The sequence below is a fragment of the Anguilla anguilla genome, chromosome 14 (assembly GCF_013347855.1).
Source record: "Anguilla anguilla isolate fAngAng1 chromosome 14, fAngAng1.pri, whole genome shotgun sequence".
In the NCBI taxonomy this organism is placed as follows: Eukaryota; Metazoa; Chordata; class Actinopteri; order Anguilliformes; family Anguillidae; genus Anguilla; species Anguilla anguilla.
The window spans coordinates 25351169-25368788 of NC_049214.1; the positions used below are offsets into that span (position 1 = coordinate 25351169).

At 49.5% G+C, this 17620-nt stretch overlaps 1 protein-coding gene across 3 annotated transcripts in view; it reads left to right on the plus strand.

Moving 5' to 3' along the window:
- The window catches only part of ppp3ccb (protein phosphatase 3, catalytic subunit, gamma isozyme, b), a 32487-nt gene that overhangs the window by 7047 nt on the left and 7820 nt on the right, over nucleotides 1-17620 (plus strand). For all 3 annotated transcript variants that reach the window (XM_035390865.1, XM_035390866.1, XM_035390864.1), the window contains exons 2-6: nucleotides 8707-8904; nucleotides 9637-9761; nucleotides 13063-13174; nucleotides 15785-15930; nucleotides 17450-17589. In XM_035390865.1, the coding sequence (XP_035246756.1) occupies nucleotides 8707-8904; nucleotides 9637-9761; nucleotides 13063-13174; nucleotides 15785-15930; nucleotides 17450-17589 (721 nt within the window). The remainder of the gene's footprint in view (nucleotides 1-8706; nucleotides 8905-9636; nucleotides 9762-13062; nucleotides 13175-15784; nucleotides 15931-17449; nucleotides 17590-17620) is intronic.

The window sequence follows — 17620 nt, forward strand, 5'->3', positions numbered from 1 at the left end:
AAAGACGCCTTACAGTGGAACTACAAAAGAAGATTGTGAAAAAAAAAAAAAAAAAAAAAAGGTTCAGGACTGAACCTCCAAACAGCGAGAAATTGAGGTAAAAAAAAAAACAAAAAAAATTCCCCGGTGGGAAGACAGACGCTCAAAACGGCGGTGAGAAAAACGTCCCCAGTGGGGAGAAGTCTCGGGAGGAGCCCGGCTGCAGAGGGGGGAGCTCATCCTCCACCGGTTCTCCCTGGATAATAGTCACGATAGAAGGAACGGTAACAGGAATGTAATGGGGGATCTAGGGCAGGAAACGATCGAATGGTTTTGACAAGTTACAGTCAGAGGTAGCCGAATTGGCGTGTGCAGCAACATGCAGTTCAGCGGGGCGCGGTCGCGGTCGCGTATCTGGGCCCGCGTCGTGATGTGGGCTTGAACCAGGAGAGGGACCAGGCTGGAGCGGTCTGCGGACTCGGGGCAGGGGCTCCCAGGAAGAAGATCAAGAGGAGAGGAAGTAACTGACTGAGTGTGCAGAGGCCTGAGAGTAATATGGAAAAGCCCCCCAGTGTGCTATGCTGTGGCTGCATATCTGAAAGATGTGAAGAAAGGGGGTACAGAACCATGACAGGGACCCTGAACGGACCGCACCCCAACACGGCACAGAGCGGCAAACCTGAGCGTTCGCACGCGGTGGCGGGTCAACCGCACAGTTGGCTGAGCACGCGTGCTTGCTGTCTGGGGGTTCAGGCCTGGTGTTTGCTCTTTTTTCCCTGTCTCTTGCCTCGCTACTCTGTAAAGCGTCTTCGTGACAGTTCTGCGTAAAAAGCGTGATACGCGTAAAATTGAATTGAAGTGGATGCGACAGCTCCCTGGTCCTTTTTTACCCATTCCCGCTCATCTTTAACTATGGGACGGACTGTGGAGGCGTGTTTTGAGCCTCCGCTTAAGGACAGGGAGTGTATCTGAAGCCCCGAGCATGCAGAGGGAGACCATCCCATAGGACCTGAGCTCTGTGAAGAGAAGGCTCTGCCTCCCATTGTAGTTTTAGACATACTTGGAATTTTCAAGTAGCCAGCGAACCCTGTGAGCGAAGCAATCTCGGAGGAGAATGGAGGATAAGTATCTCTCTCAGATATTCCGGAGCCAAACTATTTAAAGGCCATACGATAGGGAGTAGACTCTTATAGTCAATTCTAAATTTAACAGGTACCTAATGAAGAGATGCAAGCACCGAACTGACATGCTGGCATTTCTTAGTTCTTCTATGTACCCTAGTGTGACCTTTGGTGTACCTTTTAGAAAAAAACACAAACTGTCAGTAAGAAAATTAGGGCCACAGTGTACATTTTCACTCCGCTTTTGGCCTACCCACCTCTTCCGAGACCTACCGTAAATGCTGAAAACAAATTCCACACTGTACTCACAAAGACATGCTCTACAACATGGGCGGGTTTGAATACTTTTAATTAAGTAATCCATCCATCCACCAACCCATTGTCTATACCCGCTTATCCTGAGCATGGTCGCGGGGGTGCTGGAGCCTATCCCAGCGTGCATTGGGCAAGAGCCAGGATTACACCCTGGACAGGCTGCCAGTCTATCGCAGACTTTGACTTAATTCCTTGCATTCATTTGGAATTTAAAATTTATAATTAAATATTTTGCTCAATTTTTCATATGTTGCTCTATACAGTCCGATGTATACACACAGTTTAGTCAGTTTACAGAGTACACAACTCCGGTCCTGGAAGGCTGGTCTGCCTGCTGGTTTTTCCAGCCAACTAGTTTTCTGACAGCTCTGTAAACTTCGCTGGTTCTGTCCTGTACTTGTGCAAAGCCAAGTCTTCAGGATAGTCTTGCAGTCTGCGGTTGTAGATGGTGCCGATATGAACGTCAGCTCAAGATATGATTGAGCTGATTACAGTCCATATTTAAGAGCGAAAGTTGGCACAAAATCCTGAAATGGATCAAAAAGTTCATTTAAATATGAGAAGCAGTTGGATGTTGGGATTGTCCCTTTGTATTTCAAAAGGCTGGGAAATGATGGGTAAAAAAAAAAAAAAAAAGCACTGTCAGATTGTTTGTAAAAGGTTTAATCCGGTGATCTCATCCTGTTACAGTTAATATCCATTTAGAATGGAATGTTTGCTTCAGATTAGGAGGGCCATATAATCCGAGCTTTGTCCTCTTTTTCAATTAAAGGCATACGGCGCTCCTGGGAGGCCACGCCCAATTTGAAAATATTATTTTCCCTCTCACGATTCGGCAGGCTTAAAAAAAAAAAAAGAAAACGACGTAACAGGGAATAAAAAATGAGTCGCGTCTCTGAAGAGCTCTCTCTGTTAACTGGAGCAGGTCCTCAGATAGACACGCCGGCTGTGTGTCGGGCAGCCCCGCACTGAAGGGAGGGAGGGAGGGAGTCGGCGGGTTTGTTTGAGTCCCCTCACGCGGGGGTTGCTGTACTTCTCCTCTGGGGCGTCCGGAGCCTGAAGTCTGTCTGCGGCGGCTGCGCTCCTCTCAGTGCGGCGATTGCGCTGCTGGGCCGGGGGTCTGCGGAGTGAAAAGAGGCCAGTTCGTAGGAGATTGCTGAAACATTGTTCATCATAAAAGAAAGCAATGAAGCGGGCCTACAAATGCAATTGGCCATTCCAAAATGGAAGAAAATTCATTTTTCTGTCGTGGTAGAGCAGTGTTTGGACAGGGTGATGGTGGTGGTAGAGCAGTGTTTGGACAGGGCCTCAGTGGTGGTAGAGCGGTGTTTGGACAGGGCCTCAGTGGTGGTAGAACGGTGTTTGGACAGGGCCTCAGTGGTGGTAGAGTGGTGTTTGGACAGGGCCTCAGTGGTGGTAGAGTGGTGTTTGGACAGGGCCTCAGTGGTGGTAGAGTGGTGTTTGGACTGGGCCTCAGTGGTGGTAGAGTGGTGTTTGGACTGGGCCTCAGTGGTGGTAGAGTGGTGTTTGGACAGGGCCTCAGTGGTGGTAGAGTGGTGTTTGGACAGGGCCTCAGTGGTGGTAGAGTGGTGTTTGGACAGGGCCTCAGTGGTGGTAGAGTGGTGTTTGGACTGGGCCTCAGTGGTGGTAGAGCGGTGTTTGGACAGGGCCTCAGTGGTGGTAGAGCGGTGTTTGGTGGCGGTTGAGCGGTGTTGGGGCAGTGTTTGGTGGCGGTTGAGCGGTGTTGGGACAGTGTTTGGTGGTGGTTGAGCGGTGTTGGGACAGTGTTTGGTGGCGGTACGTGCTGCCCGGGGTTCTGACTGACGCAGGCCGTAACTCGAGCCCTCTGGCCGCCACTCTGCATGTGTAATTACTCCCAGCTCATGCATGATTAAAGCCCCTCCCCCTCGCTCTTTGCTGGGCCACCGCCCCCCCGACGTCAGGATTCCCTACGTTTGCTGCTAGGCATCAAAGATTTTGTTTATTTTTAATAAGGGCTTTTTATTTACTTATTTGTTTATGTATTTATTTATTTATTCATTCATTCATTTATTCATTGTAATGAGAGCTCTTACTTTTGTTTTTGAAGTGCGAGAAAAGGGAAAGAATAAACCTTTGTGGGGGGAACTATAACGACTACGTTGACCACGTGTGTGTGTGTGTGTCCGATGTCTATGTGCCTGTATGAAAGTCTTGCATGTGGTTACGGATGCGTGTGCAGATGCTTATGTTTTCGTGTGCCTGTTTTTAAAAAAGAGAAAGTAAGTACTGTATTTCTCTGAGTGCTCATGTCGCACATTACGGTGAGGGTTTCCGTAAACGCCGTCTTAAATCGATTTTCTGGCCCGCGCAACGAGGGCTTTCACGAGGCCGCACCGGTTCTCTCGCCGTTAACCCCGCTCCGCCACAGACTGCGCGAAGGGCGGGCCGCTCTTCCCCCGTTCCCATGGAAACGTCAGAACGTCGGGTGACGAGGACAGGCCTCGCGTCCTCCTAGGCCAGTCAGGTCGCCTCTCACGCATGGCGAAGTGTCCGACGCGGTCTCCAGCCCACTCCTGAGTGCCTCGAGGGTCTCCCCTTCAGTCACGTGACCAACCACGAACTCGGGCTACAAGATTACTGCCAGGAAGTGACAAGTTTCAGCGGTCCAGTCAAATTTGGCAAGCCGGGGCTTGTGGTTGTGGCGGGTCGCTGCTGGGTGTTAGCATGTCAGAGGTACGCTCAGGACCCGCTCTGGGGCCGTGTCAGACAGGCCCAGGGCCCTGAGGCTCTTCAGCTCGTTTCACTTTCTTTTTTTTCTGGTGGAAAACACGGCGCGCAAGTAGCATCGTGGCTTTGAAAAAAACCCTCTAAATTTAACGCGTTTTCTCATGCAAACGACTGCACAGGCAACGTGCGGTGCAAATCGCCAGTCCTTGTTTACGTCAGTTCTGACAGTTTGCACAAGCTGCGTTGGATTTTGACAGATTTTCATTTTTTTTTTTTTTTTTTTTGCATGAGGCAGGGGAGAGCCAACATCCCTCACGACCAAAATCCAGTGTAGAGTTCCGCAGTTAGTGACCCCCCCCGCCCCCCTCCCCCCATGGGTTGCACGGCGTTAAGTGTGTGCACCGATACGTCAAGCAGACGAACATGTGCAGGATAGAGTGTCGGGTAGTTTGAGCCGTACGGCCATCTTAAGGCATGGTTGGTAGTGTAGTCTCAGTTGGGCATTAGCAGGCTTTTCCATGCAGAGACGGAACTCTAAACGCTGAAATGCCAACTAATGTCCCTGGGAAATTCTAACTGAAGTCCACCTGTTTTACTGTGCTGATAGTGTTTAGGTAGAATGTCCATAGAGGGTTTCAGAAGGGTGCATTGGTTCATGCATGCATGAGTGTGTGTGCCTGCGTGCTGTGCATGCACACGACTGTGTGAGCATGTGCCTGCACGCCGGTGTGTGTGTGTGTGTGTGTGTGTGTGCGCATGCAGGCATATCCAAATGCTTCTTTGTGCTCTGTTGCGTGGGTGTGTGGGTGGGTGGAACCCTTGTGTTTAGTCTGTGATTGACAGCCATAAATGCCCCCCCCCCTCCTGATAATGATCGAGGCTAATAATTGGTAATTGGAGTGAGTAATGCGATCAGCGATTATGGCTATTTCCTTGTAACTGCATAATGACACTCTGGAAAGTGTGTGTGTGTGAGAGTGTGACAGAGAGAGAGAAAGAGAGGTGCATGTGTGTGTGTGTGTGTGAAAGAGGTACGTGCGTGCATGCATGTGCATGTGTGTGTATGTGTGTGTATGTGTGTGTGTGAAAGAGAAAGAGAGAGAGAGGTATGTGCGTGCATGCGTGTGTGTGTGTATGAGAAAGAGAGAAAGAGAGGTGCGTGTGTGTGAAAGAGAGAGAGAGGTACGTGCGTGTGTGCGTGCGTGCATGCTTGCGTGCGTGAGTGTGTGTGGGGGGGGAGGTATTATCTGCAGGGTGTGAGCTGAGCTTCATGCCTCTGTAACAGTGGCAGTGTGTGGGGGGGGGGGAGGTATTCTCTGCAGGGTGTGAGCTGAGCTTCATGCCTCTGTAACAGTGGCAGTGTGTGGGGGGGAGGTATTCTCTGCAGGGTGTGAGCTGAGCTTCATGCCTCTGTAACAGTGGCAGTTTGTCTGAGAAACGTCTCCTTTATGTGGCCTCTGCTCCAGGACAGGGGCTGACGTTAGCTCACAAGGTAGTGCGGTCGTCTGGCAACTGCAAGGTTATGAATGCGTCGGCTGTGAAGAGGTTGTGAATGGGCCTTCTGAACGCGTCGAAGTGTTCACAGCGAATGCAAGACACCTAACTCCCCATCGCTCCCATGATTACCGTTTGTGTGTGTGTGTGTGTGTGAGAATGGGTGGCTGAGAGGGTGTGTGTGTGTGTGTGTGTGTGAGAATGGGTGACTGAGAGGGTGTGTGTGTGAATGGGTGAATGAGAGACATTCATTGTAAAGCACTTTGTGAGGTTGTTGCTGGAAAATGCGCTATATAAATGCAGTCCATTTAGCATTTAGCATTTCCGCTGTGGGGGAAAACTCATTATGAAATGAACAGCAGGCAGGAGCCCAAAGCAGGATGGGGGCCCCCCACGGCTGGCTCGCCGGCGTTCGACGCGGCTGACTGAACCGGCCGGATTTTACTGCCTCGCTCTGAATGGCGTTGGGCGCTGACGTAGGAACCGCTTCTGCGTTTGATACTTTCGATTTTACAGCTTTCAGGAGCTGCCCCTGGTCCAGGGCTGTGCGGCGCGACGATTTTGTCGCATGTGCGCCATTTTAAACGTGCAAGTATTTTAAAAAAAATTCCATTCAGCTTTGTTTTGTCTTTATGAATGTCATGTCTGCAGGGTTCGAAGTTGGTGATTTTTCTTCTCGCGCTGGCAGTTGCCTGCATTATGGCAAATGCATTTCAAGTAGTCATTATCATTCTACAGCGCGCCCTGGACATTGTGGGAGAGACCAGCTTTCGAGCAGCAGCGCCAAGCCAGTCAGCTGGCAAGAGTCGGGAACGCAGAGTGTTTATGTGGTGCAGTCAGTACTAATGCAACAACATAACTGGATGCACTGAAATGCAAGATGCAATGAGGCAGTATAAACTGTGGGTAAAATGTTTTAATATGCATTGTATTCAGTGTGGTTTACACGCAGGTTCCCTGCTTTCGTACATTGTGGTTTCACCATGTGGAAATGACGGGACTTTTTATTCATAGCCCCTCCATTTCAGGGCATGTAGGTTTTCAGTGCCGTTGGGGGGTCGTGGTGCAGTGGTGAAAGGGTGAGAGTGGTGTTTTGATTTGGTATGACCGTATGCAGTGGTGACTGTGGTGAGTGATGATGGGATTTGGTATGACCGTATGCAGTGGTGACTGTGGTGAGTGATGCTGTGATTTGGTATGACCGTATGCAGTGGTAACAGTGATAGTGATGTTGAGATTTGGTATGACCGTATGCAGTTGTGACAGTGTGGAGAGTGATGTTGTGATTTGGTATGACCGTATGCAGTGGTGACTGTGGTGAGTGATGCTGTGATTTGGTATGACCGTATGCAGTGGTGACAGAGTGAGAGGGATGTTGTGATTTGGTATGACCGTATGCGGTGGTGACTGTGGTGAGTGATGATGTGATTTGGTATGACCGTATGCAGTGGTGACGGAGTGAGAGCGATGTTGTGATTTGGTATGACCGTATGCAGTGGTGACTGTGGTGAGTGATGATGTGATTTGGTATGACCGTATGCAGTGGTGACTGTGGTGAGTGATGCTGTGATTTGGTATGACCGTATGCAGTGGTAACAGTGATAGTGATGTTGTGATTCGGTATGACTGTATCCAGTGGTGACTGTGGTGAGTGATGATGTGATTTGGTATGACCGTATGCAGTGGTAACAATGATAGTGATGTTGTGATTTGGTATGACCGTATGCAGTTGTGACAGTGTGGAGAGTGATGTTGTGATTTGGTATGACCGTATGCAGTGGTGACTGTGGTGAGTGATGCTGTGATTTGGTATGACCGTATGCAGTGGTGACAGAGTGAGAGGGATGTTGTGATTTGGTATGACCGTATGCGGTGGTGACTGTGGTGAGTGATGATGTGATTTGGTATGACCGTATGCAGTGGTGACGGAGTGAGAGTGATGTTGTGATTCGGTATGACCATATGCAGTGGTGACAGAGTGAGAGTGATGTTGTGATTCGGTATGACCGTATGCAGTGGTGACAGAGTGAGAGGGATGTTGTGATTTGGTATGACCGTATGCAGTGGTGACAGAGTGAGAGGGATGTTGTGATTTGGTATGACCGTATGCGGTGGTGACAGAGTGGAGAGCGATGTTGAGATTTGGTATGACCTCATACAGTGGTGACGGTGTGCAGGGTAATGCTGTGATTGGCTGTAAGTGTGGCTTGTCTTGGCCTGCTCTCCAGGTCATTTGTCAGGCAAATCTGACCCGCTCATGCAGATTTCCCTGCAGCCCCGATGCAAATCTGCATCCTGCGCAGGTGCTCCGGCTGCAGCTCTCCCTCTTCGCTATTGGTTCAGCACCCCCCACACCCCCGCACCCTTGTGCCACCCTCTTCTCTGCATGAGAGCTTCGCCCTCTCCTTTCATCTCGAAAAGCGCTCAGTGGAATCCCTCCCCTGGTTTTCAGTGCTCGATTTCAGGGTGCTTTATTGCCGTGACATGCACTGTGTTCACAAAGCAGAACAGCAGAACAACGATAGTAACAAAAAACATTAAACTCTACAACCTGTAAAGCAAAAGAAGTGCATTATTCTAAACGCCACATAATGCACACGTAACGCTTGCAACATAAATAAAATATGCCTGTACCTGCGGTTATATTTATGTCATATGAGATACAGTATAGTGGGGCAGCTACTGGGGCTGTGTGTCCTTCATGCAGTAGAGCTTTTCTTTGTCACTAAGTGTGGAAAAATTTGTAGATATTGTTTTTGTTTTTTCAAAGAAGTCCTTGCAAATTGCTGTGTATTCATTGGAGTGTCGAAGGAAGTGTATTTCTGTCTCAACCTCACCTGTCTCACAGTGATCACGATTTGACTCTCCCACATTCCTGGGTGGGCGTGGCTTTGAATTGATTAGCTCAGGGACGATAATTGCAGTAAACATTAGGAGAATTTGGACTGTGTGTGTGTGTGTGTATGCATATGTATATGTGTGTGCACGTGTGTGCTTGCCTGCATGCATGCGTGTGCATATGTGTGTGTGAGCACATTGTGTCCTTGTGGTGCTAGTGGTTCTAACAGTCTGACCCCCCCCCCCCCAGCGGTGCCGTACCCCCCCACCACGCGCCTCTCCATGAAGGAGCTGTACGAGGACGGGAAGCCCAAGGTGGAGGTGCTGAAGAGCCACCTGGTGAAGGAGGGCCGCCTGGAGGAGGAGGCCGCCATGCGCATCATCAACGACGGAGCCAACATCCTGCGCCAGGAGAAGTGCATGCTGGAGGTGGAGGCACCAATCACAGGTACGGTACCCTGTCACATGACCCGCTCTGCTCCAATGGCAGGTAGAGCACCATGTCACATGACTCGCACTGCTCTAATCGCACGTACAGTACCCCTGTCACATGATCCGCTCTGCTCCAGTAGCAGGTACAGTACCCTGTCACATGTCTTGCGCTGCTCCAATAGCAGATATAGTACCATGTCACATGACTCACTGCTCTAACCGCATTTACAGCACCCCGTCACATGACTTGTTCTGCTCCAATCACATGTACAGCACCCCTGTCACATGACCCGCTCTGCTCCAATAGCAGGTGGAGCACCATGTCACATGACTCGTACTGCTCTAATCGCATGTACAGCACCTCTGTCACATGACTTGCTCTGCTCCAAACACATGTACAGCTCCCCTGTCACATGACTCAATCCGCTCCAATCACATGTACAGTACCCCTGTCACATGATCCGCTCTGCTCCAATAGCAGTGGCAGTACCCTGTCACATAACTCGTACTGCTCTAATCGCATGTACAGCACCCCTGTCGCATGACTTGCTCTGCTCCAAACACATGTACAGTACCCCTGTCACATGACTCATTCTGGTACATGCAGCGCACTACCCAGAGTGACTGGTGAGGTGGCATTGTGGGAAGGTGCAGAGTGAGTGCGGGTGTTTTAAGCGTGCAGACAGACGAGCGCTTTCCTGCGGTGCCGGGCGCTGTGTTTGGTTCTGACGAGCGCTCCCGTCTCCAGTGTGCGGCGATGTGCACGGGCAGTTCTTCGACCTGATGAAGCTGTTCGAGGTGGGCGGGTCCCCCAACAACACGCGCTATCTGTTCCTGGGAGATTACGTGGACCGGGGATACTTCAGTATTGAGGTGAGTGTGAAGCGCGCACGCGTGTGTGTGCGTGTCTGTCTGTGTGTGTGTGTGTGTGAAGCCTGTGTGCGTGTCTGTGTGTCTGTGTGTGTCTGTGTGTGTGTGAAGCCTGTGTGTGTGTCTGGGTGTTTTCCCCTGGGGTCTGTGATGTCAGAGGCGCAGTACCTTTGCCTGCCAGAGTTGCGCCAGCATTTCTGATTGAAGTCGAAGGGCTCCCCGTCCCACAGCGGGCCTCTGAGCCCCCCACCAGGGGTACCCCTGGCCCCTCAGAAGTCCTGAAGTTCAGACGGGGGGCTGGCGAGTTACAGCCGAAATGTCAGAGCCTTACCATTTAAACCCTCCGGAGGGCGGGGCACCCCCTCACCTCAGCTCAACCCCCCCGTCGGAAAGCCTCGGTCTCTGGGCGGTGTGATACACCGCTGTAGCCTGCAGGGCGAAGCTTGTTTAAAAACCGCGCCCATGCCTCCCGGCAGGACGAGCCTGCCGACAGGACAGAAGATTCCGGAGAACTCCAGGGGGGGGGAATGAGAGAGGGAGCAGGATAGTGTGGAGAGTGAGGGAGAGAGGGAGAGGGGGAGTTAGATAGTGGGGTGAGAGAGAGAGAGAGAGAGAGTGAGTGGGAGTGAGGGGGAGTGGGATAATTGGTTGAGAGAGAGAGAAGGAAGAGAAGGTATAATGGAGGGGAGGTGTGGTTGTTTGGTTTGGAGGTAATCCAGGGTTCTCATTCCAGAGAACTGCTCGAACACGAGGCCTCCTCCTGCGCTGAGAACAGAAATCTGATAAAGTTTCTCTCGGCAAACCCACAGCCGGCAGGCTGTTATGCTAACGGCGCACATCGGCGCTATCGGGCTGGAGGATTTGTGCTGATTGGGCAGTGTGGCCGTGGGTAGCCCTGTCGGTGGTTTCCTCGCGTCAGGGTGTATATTAATTTCTGCTAGGCTGGCGGATTCGGCGCCTTCGTTTTGAGCGCTCTCTAAAGGCGCGTTCGCACGCTAACGCCGATCCTGTGCTGCTCCGCTCCGCTCCCCCCCCCGTCCGCCCCGCTGTCCGCGTGGCCTTGTGGTCGCTACAGCAACGCTAAGGAACGGCGCTCAAACCTGTGCGGAGCCGATCGCGCCTCCCCGCTGGTTTCGGGAGACGGCGGTGTGCGTGAGAACGCGAAACAGCGGCCGTGCCCTCTGGAAACGGGACAGGACTGCGAATTTGGGTAGAGAACGCCCCCCCCCCCCCCCCCCCGCTCCATTAGACAGAATGAGGAGAGCGCTGCTTTACTGAAGTTTCTCTGGGCGGTGCTGAGCAGTTTAAACTCTCCCAAAGGTGGAAGCAGCTTTGATTCTCCCGTCTTCAAAATCTACGGAAAAATTAAGAGATTTAAACCGGACTTTGCCCTCTGTTCACACCCTACAGGCAGCAGCTGTGCCAGCTAATTCAGAGAAGGGCCAAGCAGCACTTGGGGATTTTTGAGAACGAGTTTAAAGTTTTAGGTTTTTATCATATGTTTAGTTGAATGCAAAAGTATTGGTGCAGTTGTGTCAAATTGGTTGTACTAATCAAATTAGTATTTTCGAATCAAACGATGATTATGAGGCAAAAGTAACAATATCTGCATTTGTTTCATGCCTTTTTAGCAGACATTGAAATGTTACAACAATGCCATTCAGCGAGTTTAGACCCCTATTCCAGATACAAGATACAAGAAAACTGCAGATGAGGTCCTAAGAACTGAGCAAGACAACAAATGAAGCTACAGTAAGGACGAAAGGGGAAAAAAACAGGATAAATAGCAGGATGTTTGTGTATTCCAAAGTCAACAGTATGAGATGTCCTAAAGAAGAATCGAACTACTCAATAAATAAAAAAATATTGATCACAAATAAAGAAGAACCAACCGAGTTTTGGGGAATCCCCAGTAATCTGTGAAAGACACCCGAAACTGATGACTGGATGATTGTAAAAAAAAAAAAATGTGTCAGCTCAAGAAATTGCTAATGATCTCCATGCATTGAGGGTGAGAGAAACACTGAAGTCTGAGAGAGGCAAATTACAGAGGCTCCACTTCCGGAGGTAAACTTCTCTTCAGCACTAAGAACAGAAAAGGAGGCTGGAATTTGAACCTGGTGAGTTTTGGAGACAAGACTTACGGACTGACGAGGCAAAGATAAACCTTTACCGGAGTGAAGGAAAGGGGAACGTGTGGAGAAAGGGAGAGACTGCTCTGGACCCTCGGCATACTACTTAAATACGCCAAGCATGGTGGAGGCTGTGGTGTGATGGCTCGGGCCTGTATGGCTGCATCTGGAAACTTATAGGTCCTTATAGATGATGAAACCAGCTATGGGAGCAACAGCAAGACAACTGAAGTGTACAGAAACATGTTGTTCACCAATATTCAGAGAAATCCCACCCAACTCGTTGGATGGAAGTTTTCCATGCAGCAAGACGATGACCCGAAAACGTACAGTGAGCTTAACCGAGGGGCTTATCGGGAAGAAAGGGTGGAGGAGTTGGACGTTGCGTGTTTGCAGCGTTTGCTGCCGGTCACCTGATTTAAATCCCGACGAACGTGCTTTTCGCTTGCTCAAAGGGAAACCGAAGTCTGAAATCTTATCAGACGCACCGCATCCGAGAGAGGTTTGGCAGAGCATCTCGAAGAGCCACAGTATGAGCCTAGCGATGTCCGTAGTCACAGACCCGATGCAGTCATCAAGCGTAAGGGGTTTGCAATGAAATATTGACCTTGCATGTCATTAAATGAACCAAACCTTTCTTTGTCCTGATACTTTTGCTAACTTGATATATTATGAGCATATCAAGTGGCAGACACTCTAATCCAGAGCAATATTCACAACTGTCTCATTTAAATATGGGGGAATGGGGGAAACGTGACTCATTGTACGGTATGGTTTTGTTGTAGTATAGCTCAATGTCTGTTTAACACATGAAATAAATGCAGACGTTGTGAATTTTACTTCATGGTCATTGTTTGATTTTGATTTAAAATATGAATTTGATTAGTCGAGAGGAAAAACAACCAATTTGAGACACCTGTCCCAGATCGTTGCATATGACTGTATTTTTACTGTGTGAATCCATGACGTCCACAGCAGGCTGCAGCAGTGGTCCAGATGGATCAGGCTGTAGGCAGTCTGCCATCATGGCTGCATACAGGCCCTGTTGTCTGAGCCCACCCACTGACTCTCCTCTCCTCCTGCTCTCCTCCTGCTCTCCCCCCTCTCCTCTCCCCCCTCTCCTCTCCTCTCCTCTCCCCCCCTCCTCTCCTCTCCTCTCTTCTCTCCCACAGTGTGTTCTGTATCTGTGGACCCTGAAGATCAACCATCCCACCACACTGTTCCTGCTCAGGGGGAACCACGAGTGCCGACACCTCACAGAGTACTTCACCTTCAAACAGGAGTGTGAGTACCTGTGTGTGTGTGTGTGTGTGCGTGTGTGTGTGTCTGCGCGTGTGTGTGTGTGTGAGTACCTGTGTGTGTGTGTGTGTGTCTGCGCGTGTGTGTGTGTGAGAGAGAGAGAAAGAAAGAGAGGTACTTCACTTTCAAACAGGAGTGTGAGTACCTGTGTGTGTGTGTGTGTGAGAGAGAGAGAGAGGGAGAGAGAAAGAAAGGGAGAGGTACTTCACTTTCAAACAGGAGTGTGGGTACCTGTGTGTGTGTGCGTGTGTGTGTGTGTCTCTGTGTGTGTGTGTGAGATAGAGGGAGAGGTACTTCACCTTCAATCATGAGTATGAGTACCTGTGTGCATGAGTGTGCCTGTGTGTGCATGTCTGTGTGTGTGTGTGAGAGGTACTTCACCTTCAAACAGGTGTGTGAGTCCCTGTGTGTGTGTGTGTGAGTCCCTGTGTGTTTGCGCGTGTGTGTGTGTGTGTGTGTGTGTGTGTGTGTGTGTGTGTCTGTGTGTGAGAGAGAGAGAGAGAGAGGTACTTCACCTTCAAACATGAGTATGAGTACCTGTGTGTGTATGTGTGTGTGTGTGTGAGAGAGAGATAGAGGGGGAGGTACTTCACCTTCAAACAGGAATGTGAGTACCTGTGTGTGTATGTCTGCGTGTGTGTGTGTGTGTGTGTGTGTGTGAGAGAGAGTGATGGTACACCTTCAAACAGGAGTGTGAGTACCTGTGTGTGTATATGTGTGTGTTTCTACGTGTGTGTGTGTGTGTGTGTGTGTGTGTGAGAGAGAGTGGTAGTACACCTTCAAACAGGAGTGTGAATATGTGTGTCTGTGTGTGTGTGTGTGTGTGTGTGTGTGTGTGTGTGTGTGTGTGTGTGTGTGTGTGTGCGCGTGTGTGTGTGTGTGTGTGAGAGTGGTAGTACACCTTCAAACAGGAGTGTGAATATGTGTGCTGTGTGTGTGTGTATGTGTGAGGTACATACATGTCAGACACAAGTCTTCAGTATGTGTGTGTGTATGATATTAAGCGTTCTTTATAACCCAATTAATTTTGTAGATGGAATGAATAGAATTACATAATTGCAGTCAACCCTGGGAGTCTCATCGCTTCTGGAATCACCATGGCAAAGGTTAAAGTTCACCTTCTCAAACGGTCATCAGCCAGGCCCCACTTCTCAGAGCAGCGAGAGATGGCAGTTAGACCCCACAGCCTGCCTGCCCATCACAGCCAGCACCCTTCCTGCTGCCAGTGTGAAACTGTGACTTCCTGTCTGCAACACACAGACTCGAGAGAGAGAGAGAGAGAGGAGGGGGGAGAGATAGAGAGAGAGGGGGGGGGAGAGAGAGAGAGAGGGGAGGGAGAGGTCGAGAGAGAGGGGGAGGGAGGGAGTGGTGGGGAGAGAGAGGGGGGAGGGAGGTGGGGGGAAGGGGGGAGGGAGAGGTCGAGAGAAAGAGAGGGGGTGTAGAGAGAAAGGAGGAGGGAGAGGCAGAGAGAGAGATTCTGGATAGATGGAGAGATAGAGGAAGGAGAGGTGAAAGAGAGAGAGGGTGTGAGAGAGAGAGATGCATGAGGGAGGGAGGTGAACTTGTGTGGTTGGGAGTTAATCCGGGGTCTTTGTTTTCTATTAAGTTCCGTGAGATAGAAATCTTGTGTTTGAGAGTGGTCTGATTGTAGATACAAGGCTTCCTCTTCCTCTGAAAATAGAAATTTGTTTTTCATGAGGACGTCCGCATTCTTAAAGTGGTGATGATGTTGGATATACTTTTTGTTTGTGTTTTTTTTTAACTTATTTTCTGTTCCGTATCTTCAGCTGTGTATGTTTTTACAAAGGTATTTCTGTACAGTGAAGCTGAGATTGCTGTGGGGGAACATGTGTATGTTTTTATATATAGCCTGTTTATGGAGTGCAGTCATGCTAAGAGATCAGTTGGCACTCACTAACGGAGCAGTACTGAGGTTCGAAGGGGGTGGGTACCCTCGACCACACCCACTTAACCCCTCAAAGACCAGACCCCTGGTTGCACTGTCTGCAGAAGTGAACTGCTTGTACAGTCGATGTGCGGCGCTCAAATAACATGAACAAAAGACGTTTTTTTCCCGCATGTCTGAGAGTTGGCCAATGGGATTGGGTTCTTGACTCAGTTGATCTGAGAGCTAGCCAAAAGGGGTTTTTGTTCTTTACTCAGCTGATCTGAGAGTTGGCCAATGGAATTGTGTTCTTGATTCAGCTGATCTGAGAGCTAGCCAATGGGATTGTGTTCTTTACTCAGCTGATCTGAGAGTTGGCCAATGAGATTGGGTTCTTGACTCAGTTGATCTGAGAGCTAGCCAATGGGATTGTGTTCTTTACTCAGCTGATCTGAGAGTTGGCCAATGGAATTGTGTTCTTGATTCAGCTGATCTGAGAGCTAGCCAATGGGATTGTGTTCTTTACTCAGCTGATCTGAGAGTTGGCCAACGGGATAGTGTTCTTTACTCAGCTGATCCGAGAGCTGGCCAATGGGATTGTGTTATTCACTCAGCTGATCTGAGAGCTGGCCAATGGGATTGTGTTATTCACTCAGCTGATCTAAGAGTTGGCCAATGGGAGCGCTGATTGCTGTCTGTTCTCCCTGCAGGTAAAATAAAGTATTCCGAGCGCGTTTATGACGCCTGTATGGACGCGTTCGACTGCCTGCCCCTCGCCGCCCTCCTTAATCAGCAGTTCCTGTGCGTCCACGGCGGCCTGTCACCCGAAGTCAGCTGCCTAGATGACATCAGGAAAGTAAGTCTCTGTTGCCTAGGCAACATAAGGAAAGTAAGTCACTGTTGCTTAGACGACATCAGGAAAGTAAGTCACTGTTGCTTAGACGACATCAGGAATGTAAGTCACTTGCTTAGACGACATCAGGAATGTAAGTCACTGTTGGTTAGATGACATCAGGAAAGTAAGAGTCACTGTTGCCTAGACGACGTCAGGAAAGTAAGTCACTGTTGCTTAGGCGACATCAGGAAAGTAAGTCACTGTTGCTTTGACGACATCAGGAAAGTAAGTCACTGTTGCTTAGACAACATCAGGAAACTTAAGAGTCACTGTTGCTTAGGGGACATCAGGAAAATAAGTCACTGTTCCTTAGTGGACATCAGGAAAGTAAGTCACTGTTGCTTAGGCGACATCAGGAAACGAAGTCACTGTTGCTTTGTGGACAACAGGAAAGTAACAGTCACTGTTGCTTAGACAACATCAGCAGAGTAGCAGTCACTTGTTGCTTAGAGCAGTGTTTAGCTACCCCGGTTCTGGGGGCCCACTGGTGTATGCTAGTTTTTGTCGAAGCCAATTTTGTGTACAATTAAGGTTGTTGAGTTTTACCATTATTGTGTGGTTAAACTTACTTTGACTGAGTGCAGGTCTGTCTTGTTTCCATTTGTTGTCAGAAAACTCCATTCATTTTACACAAATGGGTATTACATTTTTATTTGTCGTATAGCACATACAGCACAGTAAATGGAAGCGTAAATTTGTCTAACAGATTGAAATTCCTGGGCTGTGAATATGGGACATTTATTTTTTAGGGCATACATTGCTATTTCTGGCATAATATGGCTTTATGAGGGTAAATTGTCCTTTAATAGACTGTAATGGTGTCTAATTAAGAACAATTAGCAGCTCATAAAACAGAGCTTGTTACTGTGGTTGGAACAAGAGCCAGCATACACAGCGTTTCCGCACGACCTGGTTTAAATGTTGCATCCGGAAAGTCGTGTCAGTTTAAGAAAGTCAGTGTTTTGGTCTGCGTGTGACTGGTGAATGGGCGAGTGTGGTGCGGTTAGAGAGATGAGTGAGTGTGCCTCTACTATGCAGTTCAGTATGCAGACAGAGTGAGTGTATGGATGAAATTTCAGTGCTCTGCAGATCTGTGTTGTGTTCTACAGATGAGTTGTGTGCGTGCGTGCGTGCGTGCGTGCGTGCGTGCGTGCGTGTGTGTGTGTGTGTGTTTGTGTGAGGTGTCAGTGCTAATCAGGTCGGTGCTGTGCAGTTAGACAGGTGTGTGTGGGTGTGTGTGTGTGTGTGTGTGTGTGTGTGTATATGTGTGTGTAAGGTGTCAGTGCTAATCAGGTCGGTGCTGTGCAGTTAGACAGGTGTGTGTGGGTGTGTGTGTGTGTGTGTGTATAGTGTGTGTGTGTGTGTATATGTGTGTGTAAGGTGTCAGTGCTAATCAGGTCGGTGCTGTGCAGTTAGACAGGTGTGTGTGTGTGTATAGTGTGTGTAAGGTGTCAGTGCTGATCAGGTCGGTGCTGTGCAGTTAGACAGGTTTAAGGAGCCTCCTGCATTCGGGCCCATGTGTGACCTCCTCTGGTCGGACCCGGGGGAGGACTACGGCAGCGAGAAGACTGCAGAACACTTCAGCCACAACAGCGTGCGCGGCTGCTCCTACTTCTACAGGTAGGCCCCGCGCCGGACCACCTCTTTCTCT